General features: G+C 42.5%; 1 protein-coding gene across 3 annotated transcripts in view; it reads left to right on the forward strand.

Annotated features, from left to right (window-relative positions):
* The window catches only part of LOC133263789 (mothers against decapentaplegic homolog 2), a 41,842-nt gene extending 28,675 nt beyond the window's left edge, over positions 1–13,167 (forward strand). For 2 of the 3 annotated variants that reach the window (XM_061443657.1, XM_061443656.1), the window contains 4 exons: positions 1,294–1,506; positions 4,052–4,189; positions 4,355–4,499; positions 11,307–13,167. In XM_061443657.1, the coding sequence (XP_061299641.1) occupies positions 1,294–1,506; positions 4,052–4,189; positions 4,355–4,499; positions 11,307–11,430 (620 nt within the window). In that variant the 3' untranslated portion in view covers positions 11,431–13,167. The remainder of the gene's footprint in view (positions 1–1,293; positions 1,507–4,051; positions 4,190–4,354; positions 4,500–11,306) is intronic. The other variant, XM_061443658.1, reaches the window with a different exon arrangement.
* Positions 13,168–17,518: the final 4,351 nt, after the last annotated feature.

Raw genomic sequence — 17,518 nt, forward strand, 5'->3', positions numbered from 1 at the left:
CTGGGTGTCTGTGTAAATGACCCAGGAATATCAGATTCCCTTGGGTTTGGTGACAGGATGTGACAGGAAAATGCTGTTCAGAATGCTGAGTAAGTAATTAGCATAAATGAAAATAGGAAGCAGTTCAGGTAAAGCTGAAGAAGCCTGCCTGGGGAAGGTACTGAGCTCTAGTAGGGGAGGGTAAAAAGAGCTTAGAACTACCTTTATCTATACAGATAGTATAAGGTCTAGTGTAACACAGGGGAGCATAATTTTCATATTAATATTTTTTCCTTTGCATGGTTCAGTGTCTGATAGCTTAATCTCTTCTTTAATGTTACCAAAATGTTTGCAAGTTATAGAAAGGCAACAGAAGTGTCTCAGTGTCTGGCACTCTCTGCAACATTAGCTTAATCATTTTGCCAAGCGGAATGCAAGTACAGAACTATATGAGCTATGGCCTGATTAGATCACCCTTCTTCCTCTCCTTCCCTTGTGTGGAATATTGAATTCCCTTCTGTTTGGAGTATGTAAAAATGGCAGCAAGCAAAATATAATTTGAGTAGTTTGAGGAGACTACCACTGTTTCTGGAAGAGATGAATAGCATAGAATTATAGACTAGTTTGAGTTGGAAAGGAACTTTAAAGATCATCTACTTCCAACCTGGCCTTGAACACTTCCAGGGATGGGGCATCCACAACTATTGTGGGCAACCTGTTCCAATGTCTCACCACCCTCATAGGGAAGAACTTCTTCCTAATGTTTAAGTCTACCCTCTGTCAGTTTAAAGCCAACACCCCTTGTCCTGTCACTACTGGCCCTTGTGAAAAGTCCCTCTCCAGCTTTCTTGTTGGCCCCTTTAAGTACTCAAAGGCTGCTCTAAGGTCTCCCTTGAGCCTTCTCTTCTCCAGGCTGAACAACCCCAGCTCTCTCAGTATGTCTTCATAGGAAAGGTGCTCAAGGCCTCAGAGCATCTTCTTGGCCTCCTCTGGACTTGCTCCAACATGTCCACATCCTTCTTGTGTTGGGGGCCCCAGAGCTGAATCACAGTACTCTGGGCAGGGGGTTGTGGGATGCGTCTCACAAGAGCAGAGCAGAGGGGCAGGATCACCTCCTTCAACCTGCTGGTCACGCTCCTTTGGATGCAGCCCAGGATACGGTTGCTTTCTGGGCTGTGAGCGCACACTGCCAGCTCATGTCAAGCTTCTTATCAACCAATGCCCCCAAAGTCCTTCTCCTCAAGGCAGAGCAATTTCTTTTCAGCCTCAAATTCTGTTAAGCTTGGTTTTTAATTAAATTTTTTTTTCTTTTAGACTTGCAGCCAGTTACTTACTCAGAGCCTGCATTCTGGTGTTCAATAGCATATTATGAATTGAATCAAAGAGTGGGAGAAACCTTTCATGCATCACAGCCTTCCCTGACTGTAGATGGCTTTACAGATCCATCAAATTCAGAGCGGTTTTGTCTAGGTCTGCTTTCCAATGTGAACAGAAATGCTACGGTGGAAATGACAAGGCGACATATAGGTAAAAATTTCTGATCTTTGCCTGTTTAATTTTAATTACCTTTACCTGTTTCATTTTGGTTTAGCTATTAAATTATCTGGAACAATACAGGTAAGATGGGCAAACCTGTTTCTTGGGAGCCTATTACCCTTGTGCAGCCTGTCATTGAACTCTCTTGAGACTTGCCAAGGAGAGCTCAGCCCCCCTTGCTAAGGATGGAAATGGAAAGACACAGAGGTCACCATTTCTAAAACTGGGGGAGAAATGTAGCAGCCACTTGCAACTTGGAAGAGATGTAGTGATGTCTGGAGCTGAAAGGAGCTGCCTTTCCTCAATCAGTAGTCATTAATTTAGTGTCAGGAACAGTCACACAGCTCTCAGGCTGAGAGGGATAAAGGAGGAAGCCACTCAACTGTATGGGACTTCTGTTGCTTCTGTTGCTGTTCTCTGCCTTCTGGAAGATGATGATGAAACAAGGCATTCCAAGGGGCAGGTTTTTGGCTTTCAGGCTCGTTGTTGGAAACTCTTCCCTGGGTACCATTTATATTCAGAGTTGCTTATAGAATCATAGAATAGTTCAGGTTGGAAAGGACCTTAAGATCATCCACTTCCAGCCCCCCTGCCATGGGCAGGGACACCTCACACTAAACCATGGCACCCACGGCCTCTTCCAGCCTGGCCTTGAACACCACCAGGGATGGAGCATTCACAGCTTCCCTGGGCAACCCATTCCAGTGCCTCACCACCCTCACAGGAAAGAATTTCCTCCTTAGATCCAATCTAAACTTCCCTGTTTCAGTTTTAACCCATTACCCCTTGTCCTGTCACTGCAGTCCCTAATGAAGAGTCCCTCCCCAGCATCCCTATAGGCCCCCTTCAGATACTGGAAGCTGCTCTGAGGTCTCCACGCAGCCTTCTCTTCTCCAGGCTGAACAGCCCCAACTTCCTCAGCCTGTCTTCATACAGGAGGTGCTCCAGCCCCTGAGCATCCTCGTGGCCTCCTCTGGACTTGAAATTTAAGCTTTAATTAAAAAATATTTACATGTTGGTTACTTTATTATAATTTATAAAATGCAGAATGGACACTGGTAGTACTTCTTGAATTCTTTTCTGAAGTGGGAAAAGCTTCCATTGAAACAACATGCTCTTTTGAGATAATTAAGATATTTTTGTAATGGTTAGTAAAGAATATTGTTTTCCACAATGCAGCATCTTGGCTTTAAGTTCTTTGATAAAATAATGTGGTTTTGGTTTGTTTTTTTTTTTTTTTCCTGGATTCTTTTATTTTGCAACATTCATGAAATCTTTTTTGGTAAAAAAAATCTGTTTTTTAGTAAAAGTTCAACCTCTTTAGTAGAACCTTCTGACTCTCTCTGACAAGCCCAAATGCTTGTCTAATAAAATTTCAGATGTGCAGAAACCCAGGCTATGCTTGTGCTGACTGATAAAAATGGTCAATGATAAGAAAAAGTAAAAATGTAAGGAGTTCTCACATTTTTTGTAGAGCAGCTCACATTGTTTGAAAAATAGTTTTAAAGAGAAGGGGGAAGAGAAACTGTGGCCTTTAAAGTACCTGTTTTATAAATAGCTTTCCTTGGGAGAGGAGTTGTACAACTTTGAATATTTGTGCTGATTTGGGCTGGGATAAATTTTATTTTCTTTATAGTGGCTAGCATGGGGCTATATTTTCAATTTATTCTGAAAACAGTCTTGATAATTCAGGGATGCTATTTACTGAGCAGTGTTTACTCAGAGCCAAGGCCTTTTCCACGTCTCACACCACCTCAACCAGCAAATAGGCTGAGGGTACACAGCTGGGACAGATAACCCCAGCTGGAACAAAGAAGGAAGGGGGAGATGTAGATGAGGCACCTTGTGACATGGTGTACTGATGGTCTTGGCAGTAATGGTTGGACTTGATGATATTAAAGGTCTTTTCCAACCTAGTTGATTCTGTGATTCTGCTAGAAATAAGCCATGCAGTTTGTTTTGTTCTTTCCACTTGGGGAGAGGGAACAATTTAAAAGTGAACATAGGATTTCTTAAGGGTATTTTTTGTAATAGGGCTAAGTGAAGTCCTGTTGTCTCTGTAGTACAGAGAAGGGGCATGCAGTCGGTTCTGAAATAGTGTGGATGCATATAAGTCGGGAGTCTTGAATTGGTATACTTGTTTTCCTTTTCTGCCACAGTGGCCTGTACCACTTCACATACAACACTTCAATGTTAGTAGAGCTTTTAATTCTATTAAATCTAATCTTTCAGCTTCAATTTCAGTATTTATTTAAATTAAAAAGTTGTTTAGGAATGAACACTGCTTCCTAACTTGAATTTGGTTACAAACCATTAAGTAGCTAAAAAGAAATAAAATTTGTCTCACTGTTGGCCAAAAATCATTCTGCTTCTCCTTCAAATTTTGTGTGTTCATGGAAGAAAAATGCAAGTTAATTGTGTTCTGGACCTGCTACAGCTGTTAGCCCAGCAGCATGGTCCTGAAACAAAATACTCCCTTGTTTGTTAATCTGCTTGGGTCATATAATAACTATAGTTTCTTTCAATTTTCCTACAGGAAGGGGAGTGCGTCTCTATTATATTGGTGGAGAAGTTTTTGCTGAGTGCCTAAGTGATAGCGCGATTTTTGTTCAGAGCCCCAACTGTAATCAAAGATACGGCTGGCATCCTGCAACTGTGTGCAAAATTCCTCCAGGTTAGTAGCCTACCACAGGTCTTGTGCAAAACTATCCAGTGAATGTACTTGCTGGATGATGTTTGCTATCCTATTGATAGTTTCTTCATAGTTTTGAGCTTCTGTGTAGCAAACGCAAACATTCACTGCTTGCACCCTTTTGACTTTTTTTTCTTTTCTTTATAGGATGCAATCTAAAAATCTTTAACAACCAGGAATTTGCTGCTCTTCTGGCTCAATCTGTGAATCAGGGTTTTGAAGCAGTTTATCAACTTACTAGGATGTGTACCATAAGAATGAGTTTTGTTAAAGGATGGGGAGCTGAATACCGGTAAGAGGAAAAACCTTTGCTTTTAAATTTAGAGTTAACCATTTCTCTTCTTTCACTAATACACTATTTCTGTCTGGCTTGGAAGCCATACATACAGGCTTCTTACTGCTATTGTAGATATGTTCTCTGCAACTTGAACCCAAATTTTCCTTTTTCTCCTCCTCAGCTCCTAAGTCATAAAGACTAGTAAACTTTATTTTAGTATTACATCAAAGTCTGCTGTTGAACAAGGAATGTCATCTAAGTTCCATTTCCTCCTTTGGTCCTGCTTGTTTGCTTATTGTGGGGAAATCACTGACAACATCTAGAAGTTTTATAGTTTGTGCTAGCATACTATTTGGTCTTTGTTAGATATATAGTAATTTTGGTCTGTGTCCTGTTTTATATAGACTATAAGGAGTTCATTAGGTTGCTGTGTTGGATGCAGTTGATAGTACCTGACAGAAAGAAATAGTCACTTAGACTTCATTCTGCAGAATAAAACAGCTGCAGAACACACATTTAAGGGATGGCAAATATTTTGGAACTTTTAGTAGAAAAAACTTTGCAGGAGTAAGATTACTGTGTTTGTGTAGTAAAACTGTTAAAAATGGGTTTGAGTGGAAAAAAAAAGATTTTTCTGCTTTTTTAATAGATTCCAGTTGAATTCTCTATTAGCACAAGCTAAGAGGTATGGTTGAGGACAGTGTATGCTTTTAATGCAGTATGGGAATTTGGGAAGAAAAGGAATTGACTCCTAACTGAGCAGTATTAAAGATTTCATTATTTTGGAGCGCTAAAGATGTGGTTTTAAGCAAATCCCTTAAACCTCCCTAGAAATTGTCCACTGAAAGAATGAAGTCTGACGTATCAATACTTTTGCTTGAAAGGAGTATATATACACTTATGCATAATTAAATCCAACATTCAAATCTGAACAAAAGAAAAGCTTAATCAGAGTATACGGAGACATCTTCAAGTGAATGCAGTGTAAGTGCTGGGTTAAAACAGTGGGGAGGCTTTTGGTAATGTTATTTTTAAGGAGGGAGTATGGTGTTGGTTAGTCTATAAACCATAGGATTGAAAAAGCTGCAGTGGAAACAGTACCAGAGCAACACAGAAACTGATTACTGACATAATGCTGAATTAGTTTCTTTGCATCTCTGTTTAAGATGATGCTAATAAATTATTGATGCACAAAACTTGTAAGTTATGCTGCAGTTGTGGTTAAAGCAAGAAAAGCTTGCTCCTGCAAACACAGCCATGAATTCAAATGAATGTAGTTTGAATTGTCAAAATAGTGTGCTCTGTGCCCAACATGGGTCCTGAAGGGTTGAGATAACGATAGATCTGACTGGATTGATAGTCACTCGTCACAATGCTGATTTATTGGCTCTCAAGGTTGTTCCTCTTGATCTCACAGTTTCAGTATACCATATCTTACGTCCATCCGGTATTGGCTGTATTAGTGTTTTTCAAGTGTGGGGCTTGGGCTAAGGTTTTTATCCCATTGTACTTTATGGTAATGACTTGTAATACAATAGAATCATTGATCATGAAACTGATCTGGTTTATGTTCCCAGTGTGGTCACCACCTTTATACTTTGGGAGGTATATGATGGAGGTGCTTAGCAATTACACATCTTTTTTCTCCTTCTCAGGTGCTCAACCTGTGAAGGAGACATCCTTTTACCCTCCTAGTCGTCCCCCCAGACCATTTACATTTGAGAGTTTTGAATTTTTTGAATGGCCTTTTAATGCTGTTGAGACTTGTTTGCTGATGGTGATGGGAATCACCATGCTAACACGCATACAGAGTGTGTTTTGCCCACTACTGATTTCAAGAGTTAAGCGGATTCAGGTTTGGGTCTTGTCTGGGGTCAAACGACGATGTAGGAGGACCGAGAGATTTTCCCAGAGGCTGGACAGCCATGAGTGGCAGGGTGTGTGGGATAGTATGGGCAAGTATCTAGGTCAGTGGGCCCCTCCAGTATTTTGGAATTTCACTACCGAACAACTGCAAAATCCAGAAGAATTAGTAAAACACTTGCATGAGGTGTGTGGTCATTCTGGCCATACCAGAGATGGACAAATCACGGCAACGTGCTGGGGCTTGGCCTATGCTTACAGGGCCTTGTTCAACACTATCCAGCACCTTCAAAAGGAAAAGAATGTCGGCGGATTTGAGGGCAAAGCGACAGTCGCTACTCAAACTTTGGCTGCAATGAACTGCGCAGCTACCCCAGCGGCAAGTACAGCAGCTGCTCAAACTTCAACTGCAACAGACAGCGCGGTTACCCCAGCTCCAAGCACGGTAGCTACACCACCCCCAGCAACAAGTACAGTCGCTACTCAAACCACAGTGATAATCACTGCAGCCAAACCAGAGGACCAAGTCGTACCAATATCGGTTGCCCCTGTACGCAAGAGAACAAGCAAAAAGGAGGCAAAAAGGGTGAAGCGAGATGAAGAACCAATGAATTCACCACCCGGTCCAGAATCTGATCAGGAGTCATCCTCACATGACGAAGAAGAAGAAGAAGAGGTAACTTCTCGACCTCGGACCTCAACCGAGCTGCGGAATATGCGAAAAGATTTTACCCGTCAACCAGGGGAGCACATCATCACCTGGTTACTCCGATGCTGGGACAATGGGGCCGATGGTCACGAACTAGAAGGTACAGAAGCCAAGCAGCTGGGATCACTTGCTAGAGAAGGGGGAATTGACAAAGCAATTGCAAGAGAGAAAAAGTCCCTCAGCCTTTGGAGGCGGCTCTTGGCAGCTGTGAAAGAAAGGTTTCCGTACAAGGACGATGTTACGAGTCCTTCGGCCAAGTGGACTACTATAGACAAAGGCATCCAGTCTCTGAGGGAATCGGCCATCGTAGAGATGCTCTATCACATCAAGTCGAATAACGGGGATACACCTATAGATCCAGATGAAGTTGAATGTACACGACCCATGTGGCGAAAACTTACACGGAATGCACCGTCATCATATGCCCATTCATTGGCAACAGTGACCTGGAATGACATAGTACAACTAACAGTGGATGAAATGGTTCATAAACTCCGAGAGTTCGAAGACAATCTCACCCCTTCCATCATCTCAGCTGTGAAAAAGCTGTCCCAGGACCTCGACAAATTGAGGGACGATGTATCTGATTTATCCAGCTCCTCACGTGTACCAACACACGTCTCAGCTATTAACAAAAGACGTCCTATTGTTCAAGAGAGGAGATACAGAAGGTATACGCCACGGGGTACCCTATGGTTTTACCTGCTGGATCACGGAGAAGACCTGACAAAGTGGGATGGAAAACCTACTTCAGCTTTGGAGGAACGGGTGAGTGAACTGAAGAGGGGAGCAAGGGCCAAGACTGATCGTCCCATGAGAGCTACGGCTTCAGTCTCTGGTGAGCAGTTTCCCAGATGGAGTGGAAGAGCTGATTTTACTCCAGCTCCTGTGATAACGAAGAATAATCCCTTTCAACACGACTTAAGTGTCCAACGCTGTGACGACCATTAGAGGGGCCCTGCCTCCAGCCAGGTGGAGGTAGGGGACAATCGGATTTACTGGACTGTGTGGATCAGATGGCCTGGCACATCAGTCCCACAGAAGTATAAGGCTCTAGTAGATACCGGTGCACAGTGTACCCTGATGCCATCAAGCTGTCAAGGGGTGGAACCCATCTATATTTCTGGAGTAACAGGAGGATCCCAAGAGTTGACTGTGCTGGAGGCTGAAATCAGCCTGACTGGGAGGGAGTGGCAAAAGCACCCTATTGTGACTGGTCCAGAGGCTCCATGCATCCTCGGCATAGACTACCTCAAGAGAGGGTACTTCAAAGACCCAAAAGGGTACCGGTGGGCTTTTGGTATTGCTGCTTTGGAGACTGAGGAAATTGAGCAGCTGTCCACCTTGCCTGGTCTCTCAGAAGATCCCTCTGCTGTGGGGTTGCTGAAAGTTGAAGAACAACAAGTGCCAATTGCGACCACAACGGTGCACCGGCGGCAATATCGCACCAACCGAGACTCCCTGATTCCCATCCATCAGCTGATCCGTAGACTGGAGAGTCGGGGGGTGATCAGCAGGACCCGCTCTCCCTTTAATAGCCCCATATGGCCAGTGCGAAAGTCTAATGGAGAATGGAGACTAACAGTAGACTATCGTGGCCTGAATGAAGTCACACCACCATTGAGTGCTGCCGTACCGGACATGCTAGAACTTCAGTATGAACTAGAGTCAAAGGCAGCCAAGTGGTATGCCACGATTGATATTGCCAATGCATTTTTCTCCATTCCTTTGGCAGCAGAGTGCAGGCCACAGTTTGCTTTTACTTGGAGGGGTGTCCAGTTCACTTGGAACCGACTGCCCCAGGGGTGGAAACACAGCCCTACCATTTGCCATGGACTGATCCAGACTGCACTGGAACAGGGGCAAGCTCCAGAGCACCTGCAATACATTGATGACATTATTGTGTGGGGCGATACAGCGGAAGAAGTCTTTGAGAAAGGGAGGAAAATAATCCAAATCCTGCTGAAAGCCGGTTTTGCCATAAAACGGAGTAAGGTCAAGGGACCTGCACAGGAGATTCAATTTTTGGGAATAAAATGGCAAGATGGACGTAGACAGATCCCCACAGATGTGATCAACAAGATAACAGCAATGTCTCCACCAACTAATAAGAAAGAAACGCAAGCTTTCTTGGGTGCAGTGGGGTTCTGGAGAATGCACATCCCAAATTACAGTTCGATTGTAAGCCCTCTCTATCATGTGACCCAGAAGGACACAGGGTCTTCTGGGTCAGGCTTATTTCAGCGGGTGGTGTCATATTCTCTTCCCTTGTTATTTCCTTTATCATTGTTATTATTGGTAGCAGCAGTAGTGATTTGTGTTATACCTTAGTTACTAAACTGTTCTTATGTCAAGATGGGGGAGTGGCATTCTTTCAATTCTCCTCCCTGCTCCCTCCAGGAGTGGGAGGGGCAAGGAAAGAAAGAGGAAGGAAAGGGGGGAACTGAGTGAATGATCTGTCTGGCTGGGCTTAAACCGCAACAACTAGGAAGCACTGTAAAATCCATCATTCTCATTAAAATTTCCATGCCTCATTATTTCAAAACCTTTTTCTCATAGAGCAGGCTTTTCAAAGCCAAAACATTACTGGCATTTTAGGCATATGGTATATGTGCATAAGTGTGCAGATATGGAGGGTGGTAGATTTTTGTAAGTTTGTAGACAAAATAGCCTATATCTTTTTGCTTGGGATATGTTGGTTTGAATTGGGGATGGTGGTAGAAATTCAGATAACCTGTCAAGTCTTCACCTTGGTAAACGAACTGTCCAGGTCTCAGATCACCTTCTGAAGAAACTTAAAGTAGAGGTAATTACAACACAGAAACCGTGATGTGTGAACTGGAAATCTATGGCTAGAAGAGGCAGAGTTTTAGCTCTGAGACAGCTGCTAAGTGACTGTCACTGTTTTATGAACTTTTGCTATTGCAGTGCAAAGCCAGGGTTGTTGAACAGCGCCAATTATAAAATTTTGAGGAAGTGTGTTGTAGAACACATTATTGGGGAGTTAACAGCAGTGGAATAATAAGCTTCCTTCTTTGGGAGAGAATTTAAGACTAAATGGAATTATATTTCCTGTGGTTTAGATTGTTCTTCTTTTGGATCACTTTGTTTTGGTATAGGCATTCAGTGCAGAGATAATGATGTTTTTAGACTGCTGAGAGAGCACAGACAGCAACTGCTTTCTCCTAGAAAATGTGAAACCACAGACAACTTCTGAAATCCAGTCTCTTGCTGCCTTAATCTTTCTGCCTTTTGAGTTTCTGTGTTTTTATAAAGAGATTTTGTTAAAGTGAAAGGTTGTTGCAGTGTTGACAATAAAAATGAAGGGTCTAGGTTTGTGTCTGACTAATTTGCTGCTTTTAAATCTTAATGCCTCCTTGCTTTCTTTGGAATATCTAGAATTACTAGGAAAAAGCGGCTTAACAACAGCAGTCTTGCCAGTCTAGTTTGGGAAAACTCCCATGTCTGGGAGTTAATAACAGGGTTTCCCAGGTAGAGTATGTTAAATACTGATTTGTTTACTTTGACATGAGAAGGAAGATTTTTGAAAAACAGGTCTGTGAAACAAAGATATATGGGAAAGTGAATGAAGCTTTTACGCTTGTCAGCCCTTCAGCTTTACTGAGGCTTACTATGTGGTGTTTAATTAAGGGAAAATTGTGGGTGAGTTTATATAGGGGACAAGGGAAAAGACAGTTATTACTGAAATTGTGTGAGGATGTTACAGTATAAAACACATGTAGAAGTGTAAGATGACGTGAAATCAGAAATAGCATCAGCCAGCTAGCACAGTACAACCACAAACTGTGTTTTGACATAGTCTTTCTGACAATATCTAGCAGTTTCCATATACATTTATCTTGTCAATTGCTCCAAAAAGCCAGACCTTATGATCACCATTGTGCTGTGAGGCTCTTGGTTTGGCACTTGAACCAAATGTTGCAGTTCTTACCTTATTGAGCGGGATATTCTCAGTGTATTATAGACAAGCATATAATTATTGACATCTTATAAATGTGAGTTGTTTTGGAGGTTTTTGTTGTTGGTATGTGTGGTGTTCTCCCCCTCCCCCACTGAGACTGTCTGAAAAAGTTTAGTAGCAGTTGTAGTAATAGTTGTGAATTTTTATATTTTTTGTGTAGTAGGTGTGGATGGAAAAATATTTGATGGAAATATGGATGAAAAATATTGATGGAAAACTTTATGGCAGCCAACGTTGCATTCTGACTTCCCTATTCTTTATTTTGTAGGCGGCAAACAGTAACAAGCACTCCCTGCTGGATTGAACTTCATCTGAATGGACCTCTGCAATGGTTGGACAAAGTACTGACTCAGATGGGCTCCCCTTCAGTACGCTGCTCCAGCATGTCGTAAACCTCCTTCCTCCATTACCAGTGGGATAAATACCCAGTCCAATTACTAGACTTAATATAATAGCTATCATAGTATTTGTGTGTGATCCCCATGAACTGTTTGCTATCAAAAAAAGGTTTTGTTGTTTTTTTTTGGGGGGGAGTTGCCTTTTTTTTTTAAAGGCACTTGAGGTCTCATCAATTAAAGCACCTTGTAGATTTTGTTTCCTGTACTCTGATACTACATGAAAATTTAGTGTATAGAAATGCCTTCTTCAGAAAGAAGGGTCAGTTCTAAAGACTGGTGTTTTTATTGGGTATATAATTGAGTGTCCTAATAGTTTATCAATAACATGAACAGCTAAGTATATGTGCAGGTAATGATCTTGAATATCACAGTATTTTGCTGGAATACATTTTAGTTCCCATAAATAGTTATTTGGGTTTTGATTGGGGCAAAAATTCCAAGATTCCTTTATTCTTTTATATTTTTTTAATATAATCAGGTTTTCAAGTTGTCCTAAACATAAAAAGCAGACTTGTAGAAAAGCTTAACTTTTTGCTGCCTTCTTAAAGAAAATACCTCCATTGGAAGGGAAAAAAATGTCTGAAGATTCATCTGTGAAATCTTAAGCCACTTTATATACTTAATGGGGCCTAAAATGAATTCATATTGTAAATTCTGAGTATCCATCACATTAGGAGTCTACTTTTCCCTACCCATCTCAGTTGATGCATCTGTTGCCAGCAGCGTTGCTGGTACTGATGTAATTCGGGACTTTTGTACCTTGAATCATTGAAATCAGCTTTTTTTTCTTATGGAATGAGAATTTACTATAGCATTGGATACCAGATTAAGTATGCAAGGGTGTTGGTTTACCCTTAAATCTGTATCTTTTTTTATTAAACATATATCACTAAAAATAATGGGGTTTAGTGTTTGGAGCCAAATACCTTGAAACATCCTTTCCTAGTGTAAACTAGACTCTTTTGTATAGGATTTAAATAGATGCAGCTTCTTAACATATTTCAGTAACAGAATTTAAATTTCTGATCAGAGTAGCTTTATATAGCTTGCTTACATACCAGATCATATGCATTCATTATGTCATAATGGGCCTTGTTATTAAAAGTAGTTGCTTCTGCAAAACCTGTAGGATAGTGGTTGCTGATCAGCAAAGGAAGACTTCTAGGTTCTTTGTGACAGCGCATGTTATTGTGAACACTTTGGACACTACAGCTGCACTATATTAAAAATATTATGAAATATGTTCAAATAAGTCTGGGTTGGGGAACGGTTGGGAAACTCCATAGAAGAGTTATTCTGACCTGAAAAATATACATTTTACATCTAGGTGTCTGTTGTACTTTTTTTATTGTGGCAGTAGCAGGATTGCCTTTGTTTTCCCCATTGCTGCATCCATTGCACCAACACTGTACTTTGCAAGTACAGCTAGTAATATCTTAGCTTTGAGAACAAAAATGTGGCCAGTGTTACAGATTCTAGTCAGTGGACCAAACTGATGATAGTGGTGGACATTTTTATGCGATAATGACTGGGGCATAGAAGCAATACCAAAAATTAAGCCTTGAAAAAGTGAGCCAGACACCTTTTAAAAAATTGACAAAGCAGTTACCATTTTGTGCTTAATTTTACCAGTAGACTATTTCATTGGTAGAACTTGTGAACCTAAGAAATAAGCTTCATGTCTGTTGCATTTGCCTAATGTGAATACACTAATAAAGGTTTTAATTCTCATGATGGTTATTTTATTTTTTTTAATTATTTGCTGTATATATTTTCTATTGAATGTTAGGAATCAGTCTAACCCATCCAAATAAATGGCACAAGTGTCCTGCATGTTGTGGCTGGAAAGGTATAGTTTAAGTATTAAAATTGCTTCTTACCCAGCTATCATGGAGGTTCCGGACCTGCGTGTGTTGAGTGGTAGAGACTTCTGCTCTAGATCAACTTTATTAATGCATTTGCTTTTTTCTACCACAATCAAATTATATCCAACTAGCTCAGATGTTTACTTTCAGCTGTGAAACAGATAGGAACAACTTGTCTGTGTGAAAGATTCTCATCATGTTTCTAAGTAGGTTGCAATTTGAATCAGTGACCTAAATCTGTAGTCTCCTTACTGTAGATTTCTGTATGTGTTCTTTCAGTTATGGCGATATTACATGCTTTGCCTTGAACATGGTAATAACCTTGACTGTACCCTTTTTTTGCAGCACACTTGCAAGTAGTGTACAAGGATGTCACAGACATTACCTGTGGATGTGTGGTGCTCCCTGCATGCAAGACCACCTCAGTCTGTGTAAAAGTCATTTCTTTTTTTTTTTTTTTTTTTTTATACTTTATCTGCATTCAAGATGTTTGCCTGCTTGTATTTCATTTAGATGCCTTTGGTAGTTCTTGAGTAATTTTAACCTACTGCTGTTTCTTAATCCAGTGCCTTTCTGACTTACACTGCTGTTCTGTTCTTCCTCAAAATCTGACCAGTGCCTGCTCAAGCATCTTAATGCAGAATGCCTGTGGTACATTAAGGAGTATGACTTCATCTGTGTTCTCTGCCAGTCAAAGTACTGATGTCCAGTGCCAGTGGCAGGACAAGTTGCATCAGTTGTTCAGTCTTGAACTCAGTTTGCTTCTAAAGTGACTATGTTGAGCCTTAGTTTTGACAAGAGATGCAAAACCAGATTTATGCTTCCCAGGCTTTTGCTTCTCAGCAGAGTCTGACTTAGTGAATTTTTGTCTCCTGTTCTAGAAATGCTTAAATCTAAAGTTGGTGGATTTTTGCATGGCAAACTTCAGCCATGTTTGTTTAATGTGGAGAAAACACTATGCTCTTGTGGGGCCCAGAGGAAGAATATTAAAGAGGATTTCTTTCAAAAATACTCATTTGCCAATACCAGGAAGTCATATTAGAAGTGGGAAGGGAAAAACAGCTTAAACTTACCTACTTTAAAAAGGGGGGAGAGGTAGCAAAGGAACTAGTGTGAGAGTAGCAGTGCAAGTATTTTAATTATAGTTTGTGTTTGGATTGAGAGCACTGGGTTGAAACTTGCCTGCCGGATAGACCAAAGCCTAGTTGAAGTTAAGCTCAAAGAGGCTTAATTTCAAGTGTAGGACAGTTAATGACAAATGTCTATTACATTTTTAGTTTGCTGTGTCCACAGACAGTTGTTCTATGTAATCTTGTTTGGCTGACAAAGTATGGCAAAGGTGCCCTGTCTCCAGTGAAGACACTTGAAAACAAGTCAGGCATCAACTGAATTATAAATTTTGTGTTGTCCTGGGTTCAGCAGTAGCAGTCATGTTTTTCCTTTGTGTTAGCTGGTGCAGTGCTGTGTTTTGACTTCTAGTTGGAGAACAGCGTTGGTGAAGCCGATGTTTTCGGTTGTTGCTAAGTGATGTTTACCCTGACCAAGGACTCTGTGAGGCTCATGCTCTGCCAGGGAGGAGGAGAAGCTGTGAGGAAGCAGAGACGGGGCGCCTGACCCGGGCTAGCCGGGGAGGTATTCCATACCACAGCACGTCATGCCCGGGGTGGGGGGTAACTGGGAGTTGCCCGGAAGGACAGGGGCTTCCGGGTGGAACTCGTTTTCTTGGCCGGTGGTATCGTATTCTCTTCCCTTGTTATTTTCCCTTATCATTGTTTTAGCTGATAGTAGCGGTGGTGATTTGTTGCTGGACTGTTCTTGTCTCAACCCGTAGGAGTTGCACTCTCTCGATCCTCCTCCCCGTTCCTCCGGGAGCGGGGAAGGGGAGAGCCCTGGGGAGGGCCCTCAATTGCTCTCAGCCCAGCACCACTCACTGGAAGTGAGTGAACAAGCTGTCTGGCTAGGGTTTAAACCATGACAGTTCTTTTTTCTTACCAGGTGGTGAATTCATTGGTTCTTCATCTCGCTTCACCCTTTTTGCCTCCTTTTTGCTTGTTCTCTTGCGTACAGGGGCAACTGATAGTGGTACGACTTGGTCCTCTGGTTTGGCTGCAGTGATTATCACTGTGGTTTGAGTAGCGACTGTACTTGTTGCTGGGGGTGGTGTAGCTACCGTGCTTGGAGCTGGGGTAACCGCGCTGTCTGTTGCAGTTGAAGTTTGAGCAGCTGCTGTACTTGCCACTGGGGTAGCTGCGCAGTTCATTGCAGCCAAAGTTTGAGTAGCGACTGTCGCTTTGCCCTCAAATCCGCCGACATTCTTTTCCTTTTGAAGGTGCTGGATAGTGTTGAACAAGGCCCTGTAAGCATAGGCCAAGCCCCAGCACGTTGCCGTGATTTGTCCATCTCTGGTATGGCCAGAATGACCACACACCTCATTTAAGTGTTTTACTAATTCTTCTGGATTTTGCAGTTGTTCGGTAGTGAAATTCCAAAGTACTGGAGGGGCCCACTGACCTAGATACTTGCCCATACTATCCCACACACCCTGCCACTCATGGCTGTCCAGCCTCTGGGAAAATCTCTCGGTCCTCCTACATCGTCGTTTGACCCCAGACAAGACCCAAACCTGAATCTGCTTAACTCTTGAAATCAGTAGTGGGCAAAACACACTCTGTATGCGTGTTAGCATGGTGATTCCCATCACCATCAGCAAACAAGTCTCAACAGCATTTAAAGGCCATTCAAAAAATTCAAAACTCTCAAATGTAAATGGTCTGGGGGGACGACTAGGAGGGTAAAAGGATGTCTCCTTCACAGGTTGAGCACCTGAGAAGGAGAAAAAAGATGTGTAATTGCTAAGCACCTCCATCATATACCTCCCAAAGTATAAAGGTGGTGACCACACTGGGAACATAAACCAGATCAGTTTCATGATCAATGATTCTATTGTATTACAAGTCATTACCATAAAGTACAATGGGATAAAAACCTTAGCCCAAGCCCCACACTTGAAAAACACTAATACAGCCAATACCGGATGGACGTAAGATATGGTATACTGAAACTGTGAGATCAAGAGGAACAACCTTGAGAGCCAATAAATCAGCATTGTGACGAGTGACTATCAATCCAGTCAGATCTGTTCTTATCTCAACCCCTCGTGCCCCACGTTGGGCACCAAAAAGAACTGTCGTGGTTTAAACCCAGTCAGGTAACTTGTTCACTCACTCCCAGTGAGTGGTGCCGAGCTGACAACAATCAAGGTCCGTGTTCGTCTCCCCCCTCCCCCTGCACCGGGGCTCTCCCCTTCCCCGCTCCCGGAGGAACGGGGAGGAGGATCGAGAGAGTGCAACTCCTACGGGTTGAGACAAGAACAGTCCAGCAACAAATCACCACCGCTACTATCAGCTAAAACAATGATAAGGGAAAATAACAAGGGAAGAGAATACGATACCACCGGCCAAGAAAGCGAGTTCCACCCGGAAGCCCCTGTCCTTCCGGGTAACTCCCAGTTACCCCCCACCCCGGGCATGACGTGCTGTGGTATGGAATACCTCCCCGGCTAGCCCGGGTCAGGCGCCCCGTCTCTGCTTCCTCACAGCTTCCCCTCCTCCCTGGCAGAGCATGAGCCTCACAGAGTCCTTGGTCAGGGTAAACATCACTTAGCAACAACCGAAAACATCGGCTTCACCAACGCTGTTCTCAAGCTAGAAGTCAAAACACAGCACTGCACCAGTTAACACAAAGGAAAAACATGACTGCTACTGCTGAACCCAGGACATTGTTCCATGTCCTGTTTATGTTGAGGACACCAGAACTGCACACAATACTCCAAGTGAGGTCTCACAAGAGCAGAGCAGAGGGGCAGGATCACCTCCTTCGACCTGCTGGTCACGCTCCTTTTGATGCAGCCCAAGATACTGTTGTCTTTCTGGGCTGCAAGCACACACTGAAGCCAGCTCACGTTAAGTTTCTCATCGACCAGCACCCCCAAGTCCTTCTCTGCAGGGCTGCTCTGAATCTCTTCTCTAAATTCTCTATATTTCTTGGATCTTGGCTCCAGGCTGAACTGTATTGTAATCCTTTCACACAGAAGCTGAGGGAGGAGTTTCTGAACATATAGAAAGAGAAAACATTAGTGCTTCAGCAGAGAATGTCCAGCCAGGACTGCCAGTACAAACCGGAGCATCAACAGCTGATGCTGGAGGAATGCAGTTGGT

This window comes from Pezoporus flaviventris, unplaced genomic scaffold (genome assembly GCF_033815535.1).
Source record: "Pezoporus flaviventris isolate CSIRO_AGI_PZ_B2104156 unplaced genomic scaffold, CSIRO_AGI_Pfla_v1 ptg000462l, whole genome shotgun sequence".
Classification (NCBI taxonomy): domain Eukaryota; kingdom Metazoa; phylum Chordata; class Aves; order Psittaciformes; family Psittacidae; genus Pezoporus; species Pezoporus flaviventris.